At 37.5% G+C, this 25,073-nt stretch overlaps 2 protein-coding genes across 5 annotated transcripts; one reads left to right on the top strand and one right to left on the bottom strand.

The window, feature by feature from the left end:
• The first annotated feature begins 7,842 nt into the window (after positions 1-7,842).
• On the top strand, positions 7,843-15,212 carry LOC111789170 (uncharacterized). Of its 3 annotated transcripts, XR_015420059.1 has the most exons (18): positions 7,843-8,006; positions 8,223-8,363; positions 9,468-9,559; positions 10,337-10,433; positions 10,862-10,905; positions 11,103-11,191; positions 11,302-11,393; positions 11,481-11,627; positions 11,989-12,136; positions 12,239-12,315; positions 12,890-12,961; positions 13,224-13,271; positions 13,355-13,482; positions 13,568-13,727; positions 13,926-14,133; positions 14,217-14,330; positions 14,748-14,932; positions 15,069-15,212. XR_015420059.1 is itself a non-coding variant. In XM_023669833.2 (16 exons), exons 1-16 carry the CDS (start codon positions 7,896-7,898, stop codon positions 14,264-14,266), a joined length of 1,704 nt encoding a protein of 567 aa, XP_023525601.2. In that variant the 5' UTR covers positions 7,843-7,895; the 3' UTR covers positions 14,267-14,671. The 3 variants fall into 3 exon arrangements, 1 of the variants encoding a protein (XP_023525601.2); XR_015420058.1 differs by having other exon boundaries at positions 14,748-15,212; XM_023669833.2 differs by lacking the exons at positions 14,748-14,932; positions 15,069-15,212 and having other exon boundaries at positions 14,217-14,671.
• On the bottom strand, positions 14,418-20,877 carry LOC111789169 (homeobox-leucine zipper protein PROTODERMAL FACTOR 2). 2 transcript variants are annotated; one of them, XM_023669829.2, is made up of 10 exons: positions 20,783-20,877; positions 20,661-20,701; positions 18,011-18,550; positions 17,824-17,928; positions 17,126-17,326; positions 15,923-16,094; positions 15,770-15,823; positions 15,364-15,638; positions 15,014-15,109; positions 14,418-14,921 (listed from the first exon to the last, which is right to left on the bottom strand). In XM_023669829.2, the coding sequence occupies exons 3-10, from the start codon at positions 18,548-18,550 to the stop codon at positions 14,571-14,573; spliced, it is 1,794 nt and encodes a 597-aa protein (XP_023525597.2). In that variant the 5' UTR covers positions 20,661-20,701; positions 20,783-20,877; the 3' UTR covers positions 14,418-14,570. The 2 variants fall into 2 exon arrangements, with proteins under 2 accessions (XP_023525597.2, XP_023525599.2); XM_023669831.2 differs by lacking the exon at positions 15,770-15,823.
• Positions 20,878-25,073: the final 4,196 nt, after the last annotated feature.

The raw sequence follows: 25,073 nt of genomic DNA, 5'->3' as shown, positions 1-25,073 counted from the left end.
TTTTGCTTTCAATAAAATAAAAAAATATTCAATTGGAGGATACATCATTTTTTATACTTTCGACTAAAAGTTAAAAATTCGAACCTCTCAATTTCCTTACGTTGTTGAATTCATGAAATAAATATCGTGACCTGAAATATGTGTCCTAACGTCCTTATATGAGCATATAATTAAGTGGTAGATGACAAAATAACAGTATTAAAAATGTCAATTGGTCCAGATATTTATTACCATTTCAAGAGTAATTAGCTAAATCTCTTTAAATATAATTTCATAAAATAAATACCATTATTTATTTCCATGATTATTTATTTTTTATTTGGGTTTAGGAAATAACATTCCTATTTTTTTAGTATTAACATTTTAAAAATATTTCAATGCAAAGTTAAAATATACATTAAAAGAAATTAAACTATGTTATACGATATCTCGACTCCGTGATCTCCCTTGCAACTTTTGTGCCAAGCAAACGGATAACGGATGATGCTATGATTGGCTTTGACTGCATCATGCTCTAAATTTCAGAAGGAAAGGTAAAACGGGAAGTCATAGTAATAAGGATCGTGGTGTCCCACAAGCTTCAATTGGACTTATTATATGATTCAAGACCAAGAAGATTCAACGAGCGTTAATTTTTTGTTTACAAAATTGGATAGGCTCGATTCAAACTCCCTTTTACGTGTTTAAGCTGACTTAGAGTGAGAGATGACCCTTTAGAACTTTAGAAGTGGTACATTTGCAAGGTTGAACTGGAGCGTGAGGTTGCCATAAATAGCACTTGATTGATAAGTGATAACTTTGTTAGCCTTGGTGAGGACATTCTAAACACCCACTAGGGTGGAAAAAGACTAGTGATGAGAAAATACGACACTTCAGTTTTGTAACAGTTCAACCTTACTACTAGCAAATATTATCTGTTTTGGTCTGTTACGTATCGTTGTCAGTCTCACACTTTTAAAACAAATATTCTAGGGAGAGGTTTCCACACGCTTAGAAGGAATGTTTTGCAGATATTGTTCGCTTTGGCTCATTACGCATTGCCATCAGCCTCACGATTTTAAAACGAATCTGTTAGGGAGAGGTTTCGACACCCTTATAAGAAATGCTTAATAGATATTGTCCACTCTGATCCGTTATGTATCGCCGTCAGCCTCACGGTTTTAAGACGAATCTGCTAGGGAGAGGTTTCCACACCCTTATAAGGAATGTTTCGTTCCCCTCTCCAATCGATGTGGGATCTCACAATCCACCCCCTTAGGGACCAAGTGTCCATGCTAGCATACCACCCGATATCTCGCTTTATATCATTTGTAATAGCCAAAGCCCACCGCTAGCAGACATTGTCCATTTTGGCCCGTTACGTATCACCATCAACCTCATGTTTTAAAACACCTATGCTAGGGAGATGTTTCCACATCCAGGAATACTTCGTTCCCTTCTCCAACCGACGTGGGATCTCACAATCCACCCCCTTGAGGGCCCAATGTCCTCGCTGGCGCACAGTCCGATATCTTGCTCGGATACCATTTGTAACAGCCAAAGTCAACTGTTATCAGATATTGTCCACTTTGATCAGTCACGTATCACCGTCAGCCTCACGGTTTTAAACCGCGTCTCCTAAGGAGAAGTTTCCACACCTCTATAAGAAATGTTTTGTTCCCCTCTCCAACCGAAGTGAGAACTCACAGATTCTCTTTGTAAAAAGCTCTATCACTTAACAACCTCATCAAACGACTCTATTCATGAATCATCTTCAGACTCCTTAGAGCCTAAAGAACAGTGGAGGATTATTTGGAAGTAGAAAGCTATTCCTAGAGATAAAATTTGTCCGTGAAAAGTCACTAACAATTCAATCCCCACTAAAATAAATATTCAAAGAAGAGAGATCAACACTAACACCACCCTTTGTTTGTTTTTCAGGGATAAGGAGTCTAGTGTCACGGTCATGCTCGTCCAGGGCGTGTTGCCCATGGCCGCATGCCCATGACAAGCTAAACCCTTGTCATGTCTTTTCATTCTAGTGTTTTTCTTTTTGTAATTCTAGAGCGTACGACGCCTCAAAAATATCATGTCTAGGCCTGCCAGACATAAAATGGCTCAGAATGTACTATAGGAGATATGACTAGTTGTCAACTTTTCCCTACCCAAGGTTATATATTCTAAGCCGTTTGTCTTTCTCTTGCTTGCTTATATAACGTCTCTTTCCAAAATCTCTCTTTCTAAAATCTCTCTCTCTTCGTTTTCTAAAACCTTCTTTTAAAACCGAGGCTAGAGACTCGATCATACGTCGCTTGGCCGTAGGCGACGCAAGAACAAATTGGCTTAGCTCACTTGTCGTTGGAAAGTGAGTGCCGCATGTCACAATCTGCAATATGATTGTGACCCGTGTAAGTCATCGAGGACGATGACTAAGTTAAGTGGGGGAGAATGTCACAACCTTACTATGAAGAGAGTAGGTTGTGACCCTCACGCCATGACAAGCAAAGGGGTGTCCCTCAAGAGACGCCCATCCGGCCGTATGCGGGCCAACGTAGAAGAATGCCATGATGCGATCGAGGAGGACGATGCATCATCCAACACACCACCACGCAAAGTGGGTATTGAAGACATGTTGAGACACAAGCATAACAGAGACATCAGCATAGACATGAAGGACAAGATAGGCTTGTCAAAGGGCCGGGTAGGGCCCCGGGCCTTAACCTCAAAAGTCGAGGTTTCGGAAGGAATTTGGTCATGCGGTTTGGGAGTTAAGTCCGTCCATATGAAATATGAATGCTCGCCAAGTTTGGTGTCAATCGGACATTGGACGGACAATGCACGACACCGTATGACACCTCACGAAAATCATGTCTACTCCTGGTAGAATGAAAATGGCTCAAAATGTACTATAGGGGGTACCATGGTGTTAGCTCTCCACCACCCCTGGGCCCTGTGGCCTAAGTGAGCTACCCTGTGGCACATACGTGTGTCACAGTGTGGGCGAGCGTGCCGAGACGAGTGTCTCGGGCGACTTCCTTTGAAATGGGTTTTTAATGGACAGTACCGGACGGCACGGGTGTGCCGGTATTGCGCCCTAGCCCGCGTGTTGGAGGTTGCTACATACACCCGCTATCCGGTACGGTATCCGTAAATGACTCGGCATGGGCACGGGAGGGCCTATGCCTCGATAGAACCCGGATGGATGGATGTTCGGGAAGCCCCGATGAGATGAACAACACGCGGGCCCATTCTCGATGGCACGACCAAACGAGTTATGATGGACGACGACATCCCGAGACTCGGGATGGCGTCAAGACATATGGACCCCGTCGATGGGGATCGAGATGGCAAGATGAGATGCGACGTTGTATTGAGAGACCTTGGCCCGAGTAGAGGCAAGGTCGAGCCGAATGAGTTGGCCTAGCGTAGAGGCAAGTCGGATGTGTCGTAGACGATTGAACATACACGCGCAGGCAGCGTGTGTGGTTGAACAAGCTTGGATTCCGCACAAGCGATGTTCGATTGGCGAAGGCAAACCTCGCCTAAGGTCCGACGAAGCCACAAAGCCGGGGCGAAAAATATATATGGGGCTTAATCCCCCTTAAGGCTGGTCGTGAGCGTGTATCGGTCACGACGCCGCACGGTCAAGAATGTAGGACTGTGACAATTGGTATCAGAGCCACACTTTGTGCGTCTAGTCGGGCAAGACAGTCAAGAGAAATGAACCCAAGAGTTGATCGAAGACCTTGCAAGTGTGTCAAGAGTGCCGAAGTGGGCAGGACAGTTGCCGGTCAGAATTATAATCAGTTGGGGGTTGAAGCCAAGACTATCCGAAATTCATTAGTGTCGTGTGTCGACACCTCAATATGGGTAGATCTACCCGTCAAACAAGACCAAGCTCACCTGACAAGAGCTTGCTATTCCGAAGTAAGACAAGACAGCTGACACAGAAAGCACCATGACGGTGCCTTCCAAAGAACCATTCACATTAGAGGAATAGTGTCGGTGGTTGCAAGCAGAGAAGCCGAGAGTCAAGAAAAGACAAGCGTCGGCCGAGTGCAAAAGCCGTATACAATGTAAGTCCTTATGGGGGGACGACCTTGCTGCAAAGAGACAGCTAAGTTCGAGCGGGGGAGAGCAACATCAATAAGTCTCTCACCCCGTAAAGGTGCTCGGACATACGAGCATACGTGTATTCCTTGAGTCACCACCTTGTGCCTAGGGTGGATGACTCCACCAACCGATGTCAAAACCAGTATCCGCTCGAGAAGTGAGCAACAAGCTGGAAGTTCACGCACAACAGTAGTCACACGATGTGACAAAATACAAAGAGTTGGCCGAAAGTTAGCGCCAACAACTGAAGAGACTGTCAAAGAGTTGACTTTGCTCAATAGGAGAAGTGGTCGCAACCAAAGAGCGTTGCGACCGGGCTTGCGAGCCCCACCCCAAGGGGTGAATTAATTCACAGGAGAAGTAGTCGCGACCAAAGAGTGTTGCGGCTGGGCTTGCGAGCCCCACCCTGAGGAGTGCACTAAGTTCAAAGTTGAAGTGGTCGCGACCAAAGAGTGTCGCGGTTGGGCTTGCGAGCCCCACCCCGAGGGGTGCACTAGTTTATGTGATCCGAAGAGGATACACACACTGGGGCCAAGTTGGCCAAAATAGGGCAAAAGTGCCCTTGAAGTCCACACTTGTCTGGTGAGTGTCTGCAAAGAGAGTCAGCCTCACCCACAACTATGGCAAATGCTGAAGAGTCACGTCTACGTTGCGAGTCTCGGTGGCCGAGTCCAAGATGGGCGAACAACAGAAATAGGTCCGAATGGGGATAGCCGTAGATAAAGGAACAAGCCTAAGTGAGGACAAGTTCACCCAACAACTGACCAAGTCAAGAGTCAGAACGTGGTGCCACCTGACGAAAGAGAAGTCAGAAGCATCCACTCGAACTTGTCCCAAGTTGGCATAAGACGTCAGCAGGGAGAGCATTATGACAAAAGATCGTCAGGTGCTCAACAATAGAAGATTTTTCTGAAGCACAACAAAATCCAGCGAGTCAAGTCACCGACAGACAAAAGAGTCGGATCGTCATCGGGACGATGCCGAGATTGAGTGGGGGAGAATTTCACAATAGGTGGGGCGAACACGCCCGAGAAAGTCATCGAGGACGATGACTAGATTAAGTAGGGGAGAATGTCACAATCTGCAATATGATTGTGACCCGTGTAAGTCATCGTGGACGATGACTAAGTTAAGTGGGGGAGAATGTCACAACCTTACTATGAAGAGAGTAGGTTGTGACCCTCACGCCATGACAAGCAAAGGGGTGTCCCTCAAGAGACGCCCATCCGGCCGTATGCGGGCCAACGTAGAAGAATGCCATGATGCGATCGAGGAGGACGATGCATCATCCAACACACCACCACGCAAAGTGGGTATTGAAGACATGTTGAGACACAAGCATAACAGAGACATCAGCATAGACATGAAGGACAAGATAGGCTTGTCAAAGGGCCGGGTAGGGCCCCGGGCCTTAACCTCAAAAGTCGAGGTTTCGGAAGGAATTTGGTCATGCGGTTTGGGAGTTAAGTCCGTCCATATGAAATATGAATGCTCGCCAAGTTTGGTGTCAATCGGACATTGGACGGACAATGCACGACACCGTATGACACCTCACGAAAATCATGTCTACTCCTGGTAGAATGAAAATGGCTCAAAATGTACTATAGGGGGTACCATGGTGTTAGCTCTCCACCACCCCTGGGCCCTGTGGCCTAAGTGAGCTACCCTGTGGCACATACGTGTGTCACAGTGTGGGCGAGCGTGCCGAGACGAGTGTCTCGGGCGACTTCCTTTGAAATGGGTTTTTAATGGACAGTACCGGACGGCACGGGTGTGCCGGTATTGCGCCCTAGCCCGCGTGTTGGAGGTTACTACATACACCCGCTATCCGGTACGGTATCCGTAAATGACTCGGCATGGGCACGGGAGGGCCTATGCCTCGATAGAACCCGGATGGATGGATGTTCGGGAAGCCCCGATGAGATGAACAACACGCGGGCCCATTCTCGATGGCACGACCAAACGAGTTATGATGGACGACGACATCCCGAGACTCGGGATGGCGTCAAGACATATGGACCCCGTCGATGGGGATCGAGATGGCAAGATGAGATGCGACGTTGTATTGAGAGACCTTGGCCCGAGTAGAGGCAAGGTCGAGCCGAATGAGTTGGCCTAGTGTAGAGGCAAGTCGGATGTGTCGCAGACGATTGAACATACACGCGCAGGCAGCGTGTGTGGTTGAACAAGCTTGGATTCCGCACAAGCGATGTTCGATTGGCGAAGGCAAACCTCGCCTAAGGTCCGACGAAGCCACAAAGCCGGGGCGAAAAATATATATGGGGCTTAATCCCCCTTAAGGCTGGTCGTGAGCGTGTATCGGTCACGACGCCGCACGGTCAAGAATGTAGGACTGTGACACCGCACAATCGCTAATCCGCTGCCTTCGAAAGTGCGATTGTATCATCTAGCAGCCATGCCATTTGGATACGCAAATTTTCAACTAAAGCGGGGTTAAAACTTATTCCTAGCTGATACATTTTTATGCTATTTTTAGGGAGAATTGGACTATTCAAGATGACTGGAACATTATTTGGAGTATCTGGAACTATAGGAATCAAAGAAATCAAGCTACTCATTCTCCTCAACAAATCAATCTAAGGCTAAAGATCAACACAGTAAGCAGATTCATTCTCAATGTGCAACAAGATTCAGAACTATAGGAATCGAAGAAATCAAGCTACTCATTGTCCTCAACAGATCAACGCAGTAAGTAGATTCATTCTCAATGTGCAAGAAGATTCAGAACTATAGGAATCGAAGAAATCAAGCTACTCATTATCCTCAACTAGATCAATTTAAGGCTAAAGATCAACACAGTAAGCAAATTCATTCTCAATGTGCAACAAGATTCAGAACCAAACCTGGTATCAACGAGATCAAAGAATCACGCGAGTCTGAGCAGGCGGAACGCCCCTCCAGAAGAGCACTGAAAATCAAATGTTGATGCTTATTGGATTGACGCGCAAAATCAATCGGGGAGAATGTGGGTGGATTGTTCGATACTCTTCGGGTTCTTTCATCTACGCTGGACCCCGTTTCTGCAAAAGGACAATGACCTGATGTTATGAGGGAAAACGACTATTGTATTGAAATAATTATAAACATTACACTAATTAATTTTTTAACAACCGACTCGAACTTTGGGTTGATCCAAATTTTTTTTTAACCAAATTCGACATATGTACACGTCTAGTATAGAGTGTAGCCTTATTCAATTTCTTCAAGATCCAACAGTAGATTGCTCATCTACGGGCTAAAACGCCATTGATCTCGAATTTAATTTTAACATCCCTGACAACCGACTTGAACAAGCAAGACTGAGGCATCTATCATGCGACCATAAGCAACATGATTTGGACAAACATGACCGTGACATCCTCCACTACTCAATTGGTTGACATTCCTAACAACCGACTCGCACAAGTAAGACTGGGATATCTGTCATGCGACCATAAATAATATGCTTTGGACAAGCATGACCCTGATATCCTCCTGTCAGCTGACTCAGACAAACAAGACTGGGACATTTGTCATGGGACGAAAAAAAAGCTTCCAGACGTCCTAATAATGTAAATGTATGAAATTTATATACAAACTTTATGGTTTATGTAATTATACATTTTAAAATTACGACTAAGAAAAAGGAATTAAACCCAAAAAAAATTAAAAAAAAAAAAGAGAAAAAAAAGAAAAAAAAAAAAAGAAAGAAGAAAAAACCAGAAAATATAAACAACGTCTCAATTGCAGAGCATTCTTGCTATTTTTGATTTCTGAGTTCTACCCGAATTCGATTCAGGAGCATGGCGGATCGAGACCGAGATTGGGATTTTCATCTCAGAACATTATCCAACATTGCCAGAGATTCTAATGTCGCCAACGATCCCGCCTCCGATCCTAATGTTCTTCTATCAGTGAGTTTCGTTCTTGCTTTCTGTTTGCTTTCTTAGAAAATCATGGAGGATAATGTTTAGTCTCTGTAATGTGCTCTCTTACTATCTTGATTAACGCGAGCTAAACTTTATTGAATCATTCCATACGTGTTTGTGCATGTATTCTCTTTCATTCTTCGAGTCAATGTGTATATATATTGTTAAACTTGACTGGCAATGTTATGGAATTTTCTTCAGGTTAGAAGGCTATATGAATTGTGTAAAGCTGAGAATTCTGAGAATTTGGTGGCTCGGGTTTATCCTCAGTTTAACAAGATTTTTCAGCGTTCGGTGTCGTCCTTGTCTCAATCTAGAACTTCTAATGGCCTCCTCTTACTGGTGTGTGTGTGTTTTTTTTTTTTTTTTTTTTCTTGTTTGAAACCACTGTCGTGCGTTCTTTTCCTCATGAAATCTTATCTCTGATTATTGTTTTATTTGTTTATCCACGATATATTGAAGTGTATTTTATAATGGCTATGCAGTTGGTGATGACTAGGGTAGTGAGAAAGGAACTCATATATTAGAATGTAGGGTTAGGGTTAAGATTTACATGTGTTGGTTCTTTGAACTGTTGTCTGATATTGGTGAACGATCGCAAAAAATGTATGGAATTGATCATGTAGGGCGATCTTGCTAATGCTCGTTCATGTTGTCGAATATCTCTGATTGGATACTGCCATTAACTGGATTGATCTTGACTCAAAAAATAACATTTGGAATTCGATAGTTTGACTGCAAACTGTTTACCGTCTCTTTTGTAACCGTTTTTTGTAATTTGTTTGCTGCAAACCCATTCTTTCAAAGAGATTGACACAGGTCTGTTTTGTCTCAAGTATGAAAACAAGCTTAGAAGTATTTGAAAGATTCTGCATTTGAGGATCATTGGGCAATGTCGCAATCGGGCATGCCAAGAACCATTGTAATACATGGTCAACTAGGAATGAAAAAGAGTTATATATATATATTTTTTGGCTTTTGCTGATTGTTTTGTATGGTTCTTGTGCTGAAGCTTTAGGTTCATTAAATTCAAGGGCAAGTTATTTTTCAAGGAAATTGATGTAGTAGGTTTAGGGATGATATAGTATTTTTGGGGTAAAATTCCTAAGGTGCTAGGATGCTTGAAGAATGAACAAAAAAAGATATTCCCCATTTACTTGTCCTATTGTCTTGCAATTTCTTAGCCTTTAGATTTTAAAGCAAAGGAAATTTGTGCAACTCAAGAGCAAACCTTGGTACTTGTATCTTTTTCATTGTACGTTCTTAGCTGATGTAGGCTATTAAGTATAGGCTCATAAAGTATCCTCTACAATTCAATATCTTGATACTTGTAGATTATTTGTGCCACGTATCTTTTACATTGTCTTCTAAGAATTAGATGCAAAGGTGTCGTTATGAAATATCTACAATTATCTTTTAATTTTTTTTTTTGCTCTTTTTTATCAGGCCATTCTTCAATTTTTCATTGATGTTGGTGAAGTAGTGTTACATGATGCTGATTCCAGTCTGAAGACCTTTTTCCGTTCATGTCTGAGTCGGTAAGCATCATAAAATCATCCTCTTAACTACTTGATTTTTTTTAATATTCATCAATATATTGGGTATTACAATTCATCATTGCTCCACTCAAGTTTCTTTTTTGATTTTCAATTTAAAACTTAAAACTTTCATTTGAATTACTTGTGACAGTTAACTTATTTGATGTCAGTACTCGACTTTGAAATTAAGTAAGAGGCTTGGAAACCAAAAAGTAGTAAATTTGCTTGTTGGATAAAATCACGTTTGCTAAAGTGAGGGCTCTATCTTTTGAGGTGTAGAAGTTCATCCCTTTTCACTATTTATTAGTGATCTCGAGAATAGGCCCCCAAAACTCTTGCGACTTGTATTACCTCCTAGAGGAAGGATTAGGAAGGCAGTTCGATATAGACATTTGAGTGGTTACACGTGAGTAACTTACCCTGGCTTCCAACAATACAGGAACCAGCTAGTACAAGTGTTAGCATACAAATAATTAACTACCCAATTATCTAAATCATATACGGATTACTTTTTGTTGTCACTTGTAAGTGCATCTTTGTATAGCTTTTCACGAGGCTTGCACCCTCTTTGAACTTCTTTATCTCTTATTGGATGTTTTCGCTTTATGCAAAAGAGAGAAAAAAATCAAGTCCTAAGATGAAAAGGTGAAGTTCTATTGGACAACTATCTTTTCACTGTGTTATAGCATTTTTTGGTGGAAAACCCTCAGTTCCACATTAGTATATTGATATGTTGGCCATAATACACTCATCAATCTTATTCTAATATGATTACAGTGAGTTTGCAGATCCAATTGTTGCAGAAGCAGTTCTAGAATTTCTGAATACAAATCAGAATAAGTTTCTTACTTCTTTTCCTACATTATTGCCACAGGTATGAGTTGTTGACTTGTTTCTAATTTTTCACTCCTACCAGTAACATCCAATTTTATTGTAAATTTTCTTCAGTCTGTTTTTGAAGAACTGATATGTATACGGTTTTTCAAACATACCGGGGAAACAAATTTTCATTTGTATCAGTGTCATCTTTCCTCAACTTTTTTATTTATTTAGTTATTCTAAACAACACTACATATGAATCTGAAGTAAATGAGACATATTGATATAATATGCTGGTTAAGTGGTACTTTCCTTCCCTTGGTGGCCACCTAATTGACAAATGTTGCGCTTACCAAGTTTATAGCCACTTACTGTCAAAAGTGATCACGACTGCTGGGGCTTCTTTGGCCATTCACTGATTAGAATTCACTGTGAGACTGGGAGAGAGAGATTTACCTCTAATTCAGATTGATAAATTTGCAGTTCTATCCATTGTTGCTAAAGCTGATTGCTTGGAATGGAGAAAAGTAAGTTGTTAAACAGAAATGTTTTTATTTGACTTCTATTTTCTCAAATTTTTTTTTTAATTATTTCTACTCCTGGATGAACAAGATCTAGAAATATAAACTTTGTTCTGGGTCAGGATTTTTGGATGTTGGTAATTATTTAAGTGGATGTAATTTGAAGACGAGAGCTAATTGGTGCCGTTGCTTTCTTGCTGCAGGTTAGAGAAACCATTTCTTAGAATCTTTCCAGCATTGATTTCTCCTGGGTCTTTCCTTCCAATGTTTCCATCTCTCATTGATTTCCCTAGTGAGTTCATGTTTTCGGTCATTCCTTCTGTTATTTCCTTTTTGTTTCCGTACTTTCATTACACTGTTATTTGATTCCAAATTTCAACTTCTGTTGGTAATTGATTACAGTTTTGGTAGTCGCATTGGAAAGGGTAGAGCGCAGCTCAGGATCACTAGTGGGAAATAACATAGCTTCAATCCAGAAGAGTAAAGTTCCTGAGGTGATATCAGAATTCAGATCTCCAGAAAGCCCATGGATAAAAGTCCAATTCATAATATGTTATAATCCTCATGTTGTATTGATACAGATGTTACTTGCACTCATGGATGAGGCTTACACTGGTTCAACCATTGGGGATGGAGGAGGAGACTCTGGAACCGAGCCTAGTAGCACAATAGATGTTGCCGATCCTCTCTTCCTCGAACTTTTGAAGGATGAAAATGATGGTCTTTCAGTAGGGGTTCTTTCTCTATGTCCATATTCTGAATTTTAGTGACTGGTTAACTGGAACTGTCATAGCAACGATTTAGACTATATTATGGGAATACAATAATTTAAAATATGTTCACACGCACGCACACGCATGCACTCGCATTACATTTATAACACAATTGCTTGTTTTATTTGTGTCTTAACCAACGTATTTGATAGAAACATTCCGCATGCTGCTCATTGTCCCTGAATAGTATAGCTTTTAATATGCGTCGCTTTGGCTTCAAAACTGCCTGAAGTGCTTGGGAAACTTTGTACCTACAGAATCTTTGTTTTGTAGCTGGATGGCATAACTTTCTTGGGTTTACCTAATATTCTTTCAGGAACGACATTGGAATTCTCCTGGGATGACTGCAGTAATTCAGATTGCAATAAATACTGCTCAATCTGATAGGCTGAAACAAATGCTGAACGTGACACCTCGGATTCTTGATGTCTACTTCTCTGTGGCACTGCAAGATGTCAACAATTGTATGATGCTGCTTTTTGCGATTTCAGTTTGTTCCAGACTTTTTTTGGTTTATTTTAGTTGGTAGTTATTTTAGCTATTGATATTTTGCCTTCCCGTTCCAGCATTAATCTGTGCATTGATTCCTCTGCTTATGTCAAGAAACTCAACATTGTTACCTGACAAAGCTTTCTCCTATAAGGTGTGCCTCTGAATGTGGATTAAGTTATGTTCTTATTGTTGTTGGCTTTGCTGCGAATGGGTATTACACTTTGTATTAAATCAAATCACTTGGACATGTTTTCTGGACTGTTCATTTCTGACAATCTTTAGTTGGTCATTCTGATGAGTTTGTTTCTTCATTTTATTTGTTTGTTTGAAAGTTTCCCCATTTTATCCATTTTCATATCTGAAATACTACAGATAGAGTTGTCTGATCAAGTTCGAATGCATGATGTTTATTTTTGGGACAAGCAGGACGTTTTTAGTTGGTTTTGACCAAAATTGACAACAAGCTGCTGATCAAATTCAAATTCTTTTGTTAACCTTTTTAGTTGTTGATCAAATTCAAGCTGCTGACCAAAATTGACGTTTTTAGTTGTTTATCTGCATATTCAAATTCTCTTTTTCCCTTATATTTGTATTTTTCTTTCCTTGAATCTATGATACTATTACTTTTAGGTATTTCTTTTGTTGTCTAGAACATGGATTAAAATTTGCAGATCATATTAGAATGTGATGTTCAGAATTTGAACTTTTTAGGTCTATGTTTGTAGGTTCGTAAGAGGCTCCTAGAATTTATGCTTGCTGCATTTCAGCGGTCTCCGGACTTCATTGCACTTCTCAAGGTAATTTGTACTGATAATTTATGGGCTCCTTGTTTTTGCTAATCAATGACAATGTTAGTTCTAATAAGCTTTTCTCCTTTCCATTATAGTTTGTGAAGCACATCCAAACAATTCTGGAGTATGATGAATATTTTATGAATGCATCATATTTTATGTTCGTACATGCTGCGATCTTATTATTGGGTATCTTTTTGTTTCTTATCTATATCAAATTTCAGTTTTTTATTTACTTTTTTTTTTTTTTTTTTTTTTTTTTTTGCAGAAGCCTATAATCAATCGACTTGGTGAAGCATATGACAACCCTGCAAAGGTTGTTGCTTACATCTCTTATCCAGTAAAACAGATAAATGCTGCAACTGATTGTTGAATTACTTCCTCGTTTCATCTTTGTAGACAGAACTAGCACTGAAATTGTGTTGGGCCATTGGAGAACACGGTGGCGGTGGCAGATCTCACAAAGATGCAGCCCGTGAACTTTTCGAGAGCTTAGAGTTGCTTTTATATGAAAATCTTTTATCGAGGTATGCTTTACGACAACTACCCTTGCATTCATTTTCAAAACTTTCCAGTTTTAATCTGCTGCTTCTCTTTGGTTTGCTTCCATAGTCGTTTAGGTTTGAGACAGGACTCTGGTGACAATTCCAGTGGTGAAAGCTTCAGAAAGTCATCGCAGTCAAGGCTTCTTTGTTTTGTTATTACTGCCATTGCAAAACTTGCAACATACCACCGTGAATTACTACCGAGAGCACGGGTCTCATTGGGAAAGGTCTCTTTCTCCGCATTTAGCATTTAAAAATTTGGGCTGGAAGGATCTCAAAGTCTTGTAACTCTGTCCAAAATGATCAATGTTCTTTCATCTCTCTCCCCACCTTCTTGTTCTTGCTGCTCCTAGATGCAGGGGATTTGCAGAGAAGGTAAAATGGATATAAGTTGTTGACACTGCTGAATTAAATTACATGAACAGGTAGCTCGATCTCGAACCTCAGATGCAAGAGTCTGGACTCGAGCTCACGACTATCTAGGACTATTGAGTGACACTGGAATTTCGTTATCCATTTTGGGGCCTTCGAAACCTGCCAGTAAAGAAGCACATAACCCAGGCACTGTCAACTGGAGTCAAGGTGGAACTAAGATGGTTGCGCACATTCCATTTTACATTCTCCACGAACAAGGTCACCTTCTACTTCTCCTTGGAAAAAACAGAGTAACCAATATCATGTAGACTAAGCCATGGATACTAATACTTCTCTTGCAGGTCCTCCTTTCCATGATTTCTCATTTTCAGATATTCTTCCAAGGAGATGATGAACATGAACTCATCCAGCTTTGCTCGTCTCAATGTCGTCAACGTTGCCGTCGAGAAATTGAGGTATTGTACCTTGTAGGAGTAATCAAATTCGACGCTTTCACATAAGAAATTGCGGAGAGTTTTTCCTCCACACTCAACAAGGAAAAGGGATGAAACCTATATGTAAATTATTACATAAACAGCTTGAAAGCCATTTATTTCAGCTTATATTGGGTGTCAAACTTCACCCATCTATAAGCACTTGTAGTCCTAAACACAGAAAGACAAGGTTTTTTCATACCAAGTATTACAATTCCTTATTTAAAATTGTTGTACTTGGAAAGCCTGTTTGATAGAGGCTACAGTTTCATTCATAATCCTATGCATGGAAACCATTGAATCAAATGGGATCCTTTCAGTAATTGAATGATCAACTATGTTGAGGGCCACTGTCACGATGCTACCATCAGCTTCAATTTCCTGTCCATTCATTTTCAGGTTATCTGGAAGGACAACAAAACCAGAAGACAAGATAGCCACATTATCTGGGTTTCCTCCACGTAAGAGTATCGACATGGCAAAGAGATCAACAGGTGCATAGACTATATAAGATCCCGTTGCGTCGAAGTAACTCTCTTGTAGGTAGAAGATCTCGACTTTTCTCGGCGAAGACTACAAAGATGGTAACTTTTCAAGTTAAAGTTTGAAGAGTTAAAGTGTTGCTGTGTAGGAAAAAAAAAAAAAAAATGAATCGACAAACTTACGTTCACTTGAATTATCGACACCCGGTTTCTCGAGTCGTTTCCATTGATAATGCAGGCAAGTTCCGTGATGACGTAACCAAATGAAAGGATGTCCCACTGCATATATGAACGTAGCTGTTGAGAACTAGTAGCATGTACAAACGTTGATAAGACCTATTTGAAGAACCTGTGAACTTATGAAGTCTCGAACTTCCCCAAAGTCGGAGAAGTATTGCACTAATCTCAACATTACCTAGCTCGAAACTAATTAGCTTTCATCATGAATTAGCTTCTTGTTCATGATATGGTTAAATGTTCGTGATATTTACAAAAACGAACCTTATATAACAATGCAAACTTGAATAACGTACCTTGTTTCGAGACTTCTCATGACGAAGGAACTGGAAAACTTCATTCGGATTGTTCGGAACTTGAGCTGAAGTAGTGAAGATCACCGATGTACATGGAGGACGTCCAGGATCATTCTCTTTGGCTTTCTGGGTCATAACCCTAATGTCATGAGGTCCAGGAATGGGAATTTTCATCCATGGATTTTCTTTAGAACCACTCACAACATTATAAAAGGTCCTTGTCATTCTCTCAGCCAACTTCAACACACTAAGCCTTCCAGCTTGTAGTATTGAAACTACATTAACATCATCATCAAAAAAAAAAAAAAAAAAAAACATGTTATAAGGTTCGGTTGGATATACTCATTTATGTGTTTATCGGTCCCCCAATTTAAAAAAGTTTCAGATAAGTCCTCAAAGTTTTAACCTTGTGTCTTATTGGTTCCCGAACTTTCACTTTTATGTCTAACGAGCCCTGGATCTATTAGAAATCCATATAAGAATTCAGGGACTAACTTGAAATTTGAACTAATTGTAATGACGGGAATTAGAATATGAACGTAATGAAAAAGTTAAGTACCCCCATTGATTGTTGAAGTGCTCTTGGCCTCTAAAGTAGTTTGCCAAATGCAGTGTCTAACCAGGGAAGCAACCCATCTCTTTGCACCAAATGCCAGACCAGAGTTGATATATGGTTGGAACATTGGTTGAACACATCTGTTGTCAACTTCCACATGCTCAACCCACGTGACCTAAACAAAATATTCAAACAACAGCCCTAAATTATCAAGTGATTTTGTAAGAAGAAGAAGGATATCAATGGAAAAAGATCAATGAAACGTCATTTTAACGAGGAATAAGAAACAAGAAACAACAGGTACTTAACACGGGTTTTTCTTTACATAAAAGAGAAACAAGAATAAAAAAAAAAATGAAGAATAAGACACGAGAAACATGTTCCAGAAAACGTGGAATAAGAATGTAACAGCCTAAGTCCACCGCTATAAGATATTGTACTTTTTGAGCTTGTCCTTTTGGGCTTCCCCTCAAAATTTTGAAAACGCATATACTAGGAAGAGGTTTCTCCACACCCTTATAAAAAATGTTTCGTTTCCCTCTCTAAATGATGTGGGATCTCAGAAAGAAAGAACAAGTACTAAATACGTGGAATAAGCTAAGAAACAACAGGTATTAAATACGAATTTTTTTACTACAAAAACAGAAACATGATTAAAAAAACGTGGAATAAGAAACAACAAGTATCGAACACAGATTTTTTCTTTTCATAAAAGAGAAACAAGAATAAAAAAAATAAAGCATAAGACACCATAAACATGTTCCAAAAACATCAAATAAGAATGAAACATCCCAAGTCCACTACTAGCAGATATTGTCTTTTTTAGACTTTTCCTCAAGGTTTTTAAAACACCTCTGCTAGAGAGAGGTTTCCACATCCCTTATAAAAAAGGTTTCGTTCCGTTCCGTTCCGTTCTCCAACCGATGTGGGATCTCAGACAGAAACAAGAAACAAGAAACAACAAGTACTAAACACGGTTTTTCTTTCAACAAAAAGAGAAACATAATTAAAAAAAAAACGTAGAATAAGAAACAAGATACAAGATCAAAACAACGAGAGACAAGAAACAAGAACTTGAACCGTAGGTATTTAAACTCAAACCAAGAAACGAGAAACAATTATCGAAAAAGAGAGACAATACGATACTCGAAGCTCTAAGTATATGCTACGATACTCGAAGATCGAGAAAGAAAAAGAAAAAAAAACCTTAGAGATTCCATCAGGACATGCTTGGATCAAACAGCCAGAGGGTTTTCTACAAAAGCCAATGGATGGATAAGGGAAGAGATCTTCCAAGGAAATATCAACAACTCCCCATGTGTATGGAGCTAATTGCTTGCAAAACCTCCCAAAGTAGCTCTCTCTTGTCTCCACAAGTGGTGAGGCGAGCTGAAACTCAGCTGTCATCTGCCCACAAAAACCCCCAACATCATTAAAAAAAACAAAACAAAACAAAACAAAACAAACATACAACTAACCTTATCCATAAAAACCCTAATTTCTGATCATGTCCAACGGTATTTTCAGACATGTTCTTACTAAGAGTATACGAGAAACGTACCGGAAATATACGAAGAGAATTACATGAAACCATGCCAATATAGAGCGATATGAGAGCAATAGGTTTGTTGGGGTTCGACCAAATGTACCATGTCGTATGAAAATTTAGAAACCATTGAAGATTTTTAAATTTTTGAGCTACTTTCAAATCTAATCCAAGTTTTTATTTTTAAAAATAATTTAGAATTTGACAAAAAAAAATTAATTTTTTTTTAGAACGAGGAGAACCCTGTAATAAAAAGTTATCGAACCCAACATACCTTTTAAAAAATTAAATGATAATGAAGTGATGATGTAATGATGATGTTCTTGTTGTCGAAGAACGAAAATTAAATTTGTGTTACCACTTGCAAAGTTCCATCGTAAGTCCCTCCCGGTCCCATTGATGACCACATTTGAAGAATTGCTGCTCTTGAAACAATGTCGGAGAAGACAAGTGACCATTGTTCCTAAGAACGAACGAACAAACAACGTTAAAACTCTCAAAAAAAAAAAAAAAATCAAATAAAAAAAAAAACATAAACAACTAACCAAATCCATCAAAAACCCAACAATGCTGAGTGGATCCATTTTGACAAATTCAGTTTGTCTTGAAAACTCAGTTTGAAGATAGTGTTGTTGTTGTTGTTGATTGTCTTTAAAGCCCAAATTTGTGTTGTTGTTGATGTTGGATTCAGTGTCGGATTTGGTGTTGAAAAGATCGAAGTCAAGAAGGCTGGAAGAAGGAGGCTCTCCAACCTCAACCATTTTCATTATATCCAACAATGTATAGTAAGATTCAGCTTCTTCATTTTGTTGGGGCATCCATAGAGGATCTCCATCAAGAGCTGCTTTTATGAGCTCGTCCATCGCCGTGTCGGCCAGGTCGGCGATTCTCGAAAAGTTTGCCTCCGTGCACACCGACACCGCCATCAGAAGGTCGCTCGCTCTATGGAGCTCGTTACCTTTTACATTCGAGTTTGAGTTTGATGCTGATTGATCGAAGATGTTAAAGTTTGAAGCACATTGAGGAGAGTTGGATGTGTGAAAAGAGCCAGCACCTTCATTGTATTGTGGGTAATTGTTGTCCATCTGTGATTATGAACATAACATACAACTATCACATTCGGAAAAATCGAAAGACGAACACGTGAAGGAAAAAATAAACTAATAATTAATAATAAAACATTATACCGATCAAGAGATGAACGCGTTAAGAAAAAAATTACTAACTAGGTAGTTGTAATACTTATCAAAAGATGAACATGTCAAAGAAAAATCATTAACTGATTAGCAGTAACACGTTACGAGAAAACTACTAACTAGTTAGCTACATATATACATATCAAGAGATGAACGTGTTACGAAAAAATTACCAACTGGGTAGTAGTAATACTTATCAAAAGACGAACACGTCAAAGAAAAAAAAAAACATTAACTGATTAGCAGTAACACGTTACGAGAAAACCACTGACTAGTTAGCTACATATATACATATCAAGAGATGAACACGTTAAGGAAAAATTACTATCTGGGTAGTAGTCATACTTATCAAAAGACGAACATGTTAAAAAAAAAAAAACATTAACTGATCAGCAGTAACACGTTACGAGAAAACCACTAACTAATTAGCTACTTATATACAAATCAAGAGATGAACGCGTTAAGAAAAAATTACTAACTGGGTAGTAGTAATACTTATCAAAAGACGAACACGTCAAAGAAAAAACATTAACTGATTAGCAGTAACACGTTACGAGAAAACCACTAACTAGTTAGCTACATATATACATATCAAGAGATGAACGCGTTAAGGAAAAATTACTAACTGGGTAGTAGTAATACTTATCAAAAGACGAACATGTTAAAGAAAAAACATTAACTGATTAGCAGTAACACGTTACGAGAAAACTACTAACTAGTTAGCTACATATATACATATGAAGAGATGAACACGTTAAGAAAAAATTACTAACTGGGTAGTAGTAATACTTATCAAAAGATGAACAAGTGATGAACACATATATGCATATCAACCGATGATGAACAAGTTAAGAAAAAGACAATAACTAGTGAGCAGTAACACGTAATTATGAAAAGATGAACATGTTAAAGAAAAAAAAAGATTAACTAGCTAGTAGTGACACATTACGAGACAATCACTAGCTAATTAGCCACATATATACATATCCAACAGATGAACACGTTAAGAAAAACATCACTAACAAATTAGTAGTAACACGTACCTATCAAAGATGAACACGTTAAAGAAGAAATAAAATTTGTTGTTCTCGTACACATACTTAAGTAACATATACGTAAGATTTGTTGTTCTCGTATAGTTTTTGTAGATTTCGTTTAGGGTTTGAATCCTCTTATATTAAAAATAAAATATTTCGATCAAATTTGATAACGTTTTCATTTCGAAACCCTAGTCTAAAAAAAAAAAAAAAAAAAAAAAAAAAAAAAAAAAAAAATCCAGAATGTATTTGAAGTATTATAAAGTTTTAAAAGAACAAGATTAGGGTTAAAAAGAGATGATGATGAACATGCATGATCCTCTTCCATTTCTCCCAGAAATCAAAAATCAAACTTGATTCCTCAATTTCTTAGAGATTCTAGGTCAAGACATGACTAAGGGTTTTCCCCTTCGTTCTTCGTGTTCTTGTTCATGTTCTTCGTGTTCTTGTTCTTTATATTTAGTGAAGAATCAAATCTTGACCTAAATAAAAAACATGCAACAAGGTTAAAAATTTTAGGGTTTTTTTCCACCAAATGATCATAATCATGAACTAATTCCTCAATGTTTCCCCCTTTTCCTTCTCGGTTGTTTTTGTTCTTCGTGTTCTTATTTGTGTTCTTCGTGTTCTTATTTTTTTTTTTTTAAAGAAGAATCAAAACTTGACCTAAATTAAAAAAAAAAAACATGCAACAACATTAATACAAGTTTAAAATTTTAGGGTTTTTTTTCCACCAAATGATCATAATCATGAACTAATTCCTCAATTTTCACCCCCTTTTCCTTCTCGGTTGTGTTTTTTGTTCTTCATGTTCTTGTTTGTGTTCTTCGTGTTCTTGTTCGTGTTCTTATTTTTTTAAAGAAGAATCAAAACTTGACCTAAATTAAAAAAAAAAACATGCAACAACATCAAAACGGGTTTAAAAAATTAGGGTTTTGATGAAAATCAAACCAAGATTTTACCTTCACAATCCCTTGAACCTTGAATTTCTTGCAGTAAATCCCTGAAAAGATCAAAATCAACTCAAGAACAAAGATAAAAAAAAAAAAAAAAACAAAAAAAAAAAAACAAAAAAACACAATACCCTTTGAGAATTATGGATCGAAATGGGTATATTGTGAGTGAATGAAGAAGGTGTTAATATATATAGTGAAAAAAATGCCTCGTGGTTTTTGCCTGACCGGAGAATACGATGAACATGTTCAGCTTTGTGGACTGTGGGTTTCCATATATGATTTTTCCAGTCAGGGTTTCCAGATGAACTGCACTCCTGCCCACGTGTCACATCTGACGTGGCTCTTCTTTTCACTCTCATTGGCTCTTTACTCTCCTCTAAACGCTTCTCTTCCGGATTCTTCACTCTTTCTTCCTGCCTTCAAAACTCTTACGTGGCACTTACCTTTATCAAACTATAATATATATATATATATATATTTTTTAATTCAATTTCTTATTTGATGTAAAAATTAAAATATAATTAACAAACTAATATCTCATAAATAATTAATTAATTTCTTTTTAGAGATTTTATTTGAATTTTAGATTGGATTTAAAAAACGGGATCTCGTTGGTAGTCAATAGAGCTGGTTCGTATAAGGGGTAGTGCCCCCGACATAGGGTCACTCCATGGGTGAGTTGAGTTCAAATAAATGAAAATATTATAAACTCGGTCAGTTTGATCGATTTCTCTGAAGATAGATTGGATTGAACCGAACAAACCCGAATTTATTGTTAACCCGATAATGTAATTTCGATTATGGATGGACAAATATTGTTATGTGCGGATCTATTCAATACTGGAATCAGATCTACTATTAATGTGGGTATTTCCGTCTTTAGAGTAGGATCTGCAGCTTAAATTAAAGCCGAACAAATATTGTTATCTGCAGATCTATTCAATGCTGGAATCATACCGGTTATTAATGTGGGTATTTCCGTCTTCAGGTAGGATCTGTAGCTCAAATTAAAGCCATGAAGTTGACAAGTAAAAATTGGAATTGGCTCAATTTGTCGAATTAGAAGCCTTTGCGTAATTGACTTCTGATCTCGATAAAACAATTGGCAAGAGGTCAACGATTACATGAGTTGCTCAAACAATCCCAATGAACCCCTTTCACGGTACAAGAATAGATAATTACTATTTATACCGGAGAACCAACTCAATCATGGTTGGGTTGGGTTGGGTTGAGTTTATTCTCGAGTGAAAATTTTACAATTTGAACCATTAGGGTTAGATCTAAAAAACGTCTCAACCTGACCTAATCCAACCCACGACACTCGTGTATATAGACTAGGTTAAAAAGAAGAAGATAAAATAAGATCTATTTGACGGATAGACTTTCGAACACTTTAATAATACTCGTAAAATTATTGCAATATCTAAATACTTAAATTGCATCACTATTTGATTAATTTTAATAAATTTTCCATTTATTAAACTAATCACATACCAATTAGTATTAATATATTTTAATCAAACCAAATCTGAGTAAATCTTCAAACTTAAGAATGTCATAAGAGAAACAAAAAGTCAAAGATCAAAAGTCAAAGATAATACAAATTTATTAAGAAATTAAAGAAATTCATCACTCTTTACACATCATGCTGAATTAGAACAATAATAATAATAATAATAATAAAATCAATTTATGATAAATATTAAAATATTATACGGGTTTGGAAAATGCTTTCAAAAATAATTTTCTATGATTAAGCCACCATAAAGAAACGTGCACGTTATCGGTATCTGTAGTAACTATCAATTGTTGTAAGTCTTTCAGAACCATCATGTAACAACTTATACCCAAGATTCGGCGTCTATGTGCCCTGGTATTCCCCTGCATCCCTTGCGACATGGTCAACTTACCTACTGCTCGTTTCTTAAGAGTGAAGACTATTCCTATAAACCAACACGAGTTCTTTCGACATGTTTTGTCTTTACTCCAATACATCCTAGGAAAAATTTTTCAGGTATTCACGTGTTTTGTCAGGTATTCACGTGTTTTATCCTCATTATCATGTGAATTGAAAATGATGTTAGTGATTGGCATGACTGTGATACCATGAGAATGTTTGGAAAGTTATTTTATTTATAATCAAATAAATTACAAGGATATGGAGAGAGTAATAAATGGAAAGAATATCAAATATGATATATATGGTAAACTATAATTTAGTATTAAATATCCTTAACCGGACGAAAAACATAAAATGCGTTCTTTTGTAACATGTTTTTCTATCGTTTGTCACATAAACTCGTACTTTCCAACGACGAACATAAATTTAAATTTTATTAAAATTACGAGTAAAGATTTCTTTAATTAATTACTTAAATTTTAACTTAAGAATAATAATTAGAAGAACATTCCAATTTTTATGCTTGGATTCTCAATTCAAAGTGGGAATTTGTTTATTTAGTTTAGGGCATCTGATGACGTGTAAAAGTTAGTTAATTATGTTCTAAATTTTATTTTTTTAAAAAAAAAAACATTCATTTAAAAATTGATTTAGACAAAAATAATTATGTTTTATTTTTTAACCTTTGACAATGAAAGTCACTAATTTAATAATAATAATAATAATAATAATAATAATTTTTAAATTTCCTCGTCAGCAGGTACGACACAACTTTATAAAAAATATAATTTGAATTTCGTTATTTTTTTATTATATTATTGTAGAAAGTCAATATGATAATCATTAATTCATCCAAATTTTCCTTAAAAAATGTTCTTAAAAAACACCACCTTGTCGTTTTAACATTTGAAATTCGTTCGAATAAATAATTTGGTTTTTAATTAATAAATAAATTTGTTTGTTATTATAAAAAATAAAAATTAAGATTATTTGTGTAACGGTGCATACACAAGATTCATAACATAATTTGAAATCTGGATTCGGTACTTATACACCTCGGTATTCCACTATATTCCCTAAACCGTTACATGGTCACAAGCCACTGAATCTTTACGAGTGTTCTTTACCTATAGAATTATTTTAAGAATTTTTTCCTTCATCCCTGCATTAAAATTCCGTTGTTGAACCCCTTTAAATGTCGTCCATATTTGTTTATCCCGACACTGCAATTCTCCTCTTCTTAGGAACTGGAGTCTCTAAAAGTCACCTAATCTTTGAACAGCTCGGGATAGGATACTCTTTATGTCATCTTCTATTTCGCAGATTACCCTAATCTTATCTTAGTTTTTGTTCATGCTTGTACAGAGATTCAAATCTATAAATCACTTTATAGCTCGAATAAGAATATCCAGTAGAACGAGAATACTAAATTTTCTTCTTGAGGGCATTTTCGTCATTGGGTATGTAAATCTCTAACACGCAAATCATACTCTTGAATTAAACGTCCTAATCATGAATAATTATTAGATTATTATACGTTTTAACATTATTTTTTTGTGTAACAAATGGGGTCCGAACATGGTAAATTCCAACCTCAAAAGAAAAAACGCAGGTTAATTACGGCTGAATTATGCTCACCCGTGAATTATAAGATTGAAAAAGACATTAGTAAAACATGGGAGAAAATAAGAATTTTGTATTCAACAAACGATTGACATTAACAGCCGCAAATCATGACTTCAATTTAGAAACAGTAAAATAAGGTTGTCCCCACATAAAGTCATCGAATTCAACTATGGTAACATTAATTTTTACTTTCATCAAGTCGAACCCATTAAGTTGATAGTTCAAAACAGTTTCATATGTTAATATGTTTCATAAGATAAGGTTAATATGTTTTTTTATTTCAATATCTAACAGTAAAATCTTAAGTTTATAATCTAATTAGCTGTAAGATCTCATATGGGTTGGAGGAACAAAGTATTCTTTGTAAAAGTGTGGAAATCTCTTATTAACAGACACATTTTAAAATCGTGAGGCGTACAACGATACGTAACGGGGTAAAGAGTACAATATCTGCTAATTGTAGTCTCAAGTTGCTATAGTTGGTATTATAGTCGGTCACTAGACAGTGCGAAGTATTGGTTGGAGTAGGGTTAAACTCTCTCCATACTAGATGTATAATGGGGAAGCCCAGAAGGAAAAATCCAAAAACCTTGAACGGAAGCTCGGAAGGGAAAGCCCAAAGAAAACAATATCTAGACGAGTATCGATTTCGATGCATAACTTTGAAAGATGCATTTTAAAACTGTGAGGCTAACGACGAAACGTAACAAGCTAAAGTGGACAATATATACTATGCTATGGACAATATCCGCTAACAATCACTCCGGGTGTTACATTAACTAGAAGTAGCTCTCCCATTGATAAAATTTATTTTTTCTCACATTATTTTAATCAAAATTGTTTTTTTTTTTTTTACAGAAAAGTAGCAGTAATTTACTCTGACATTTGAGTAA

This window comes from Cucurbita pepo, chromosome 2, assembly GCF_057944985.1.
Source record: "Cucurbita pepo subsp. pepo isolate OVF chromosome 2, ASM5794498v1, whole genome shotgun sequence".
NCBI lineage: Eukaryota > Viridiplantae > Streptophyta > Magnoliopsida > Cucurbitales > Cucurbitaceae > Cucurbita > Cucurbita pepo.
The sequence above is the reverse complement of the archived record's forward strand: the minus strand, read 5'-3'. Positions and strand labels throughout refer to the sequence as shown.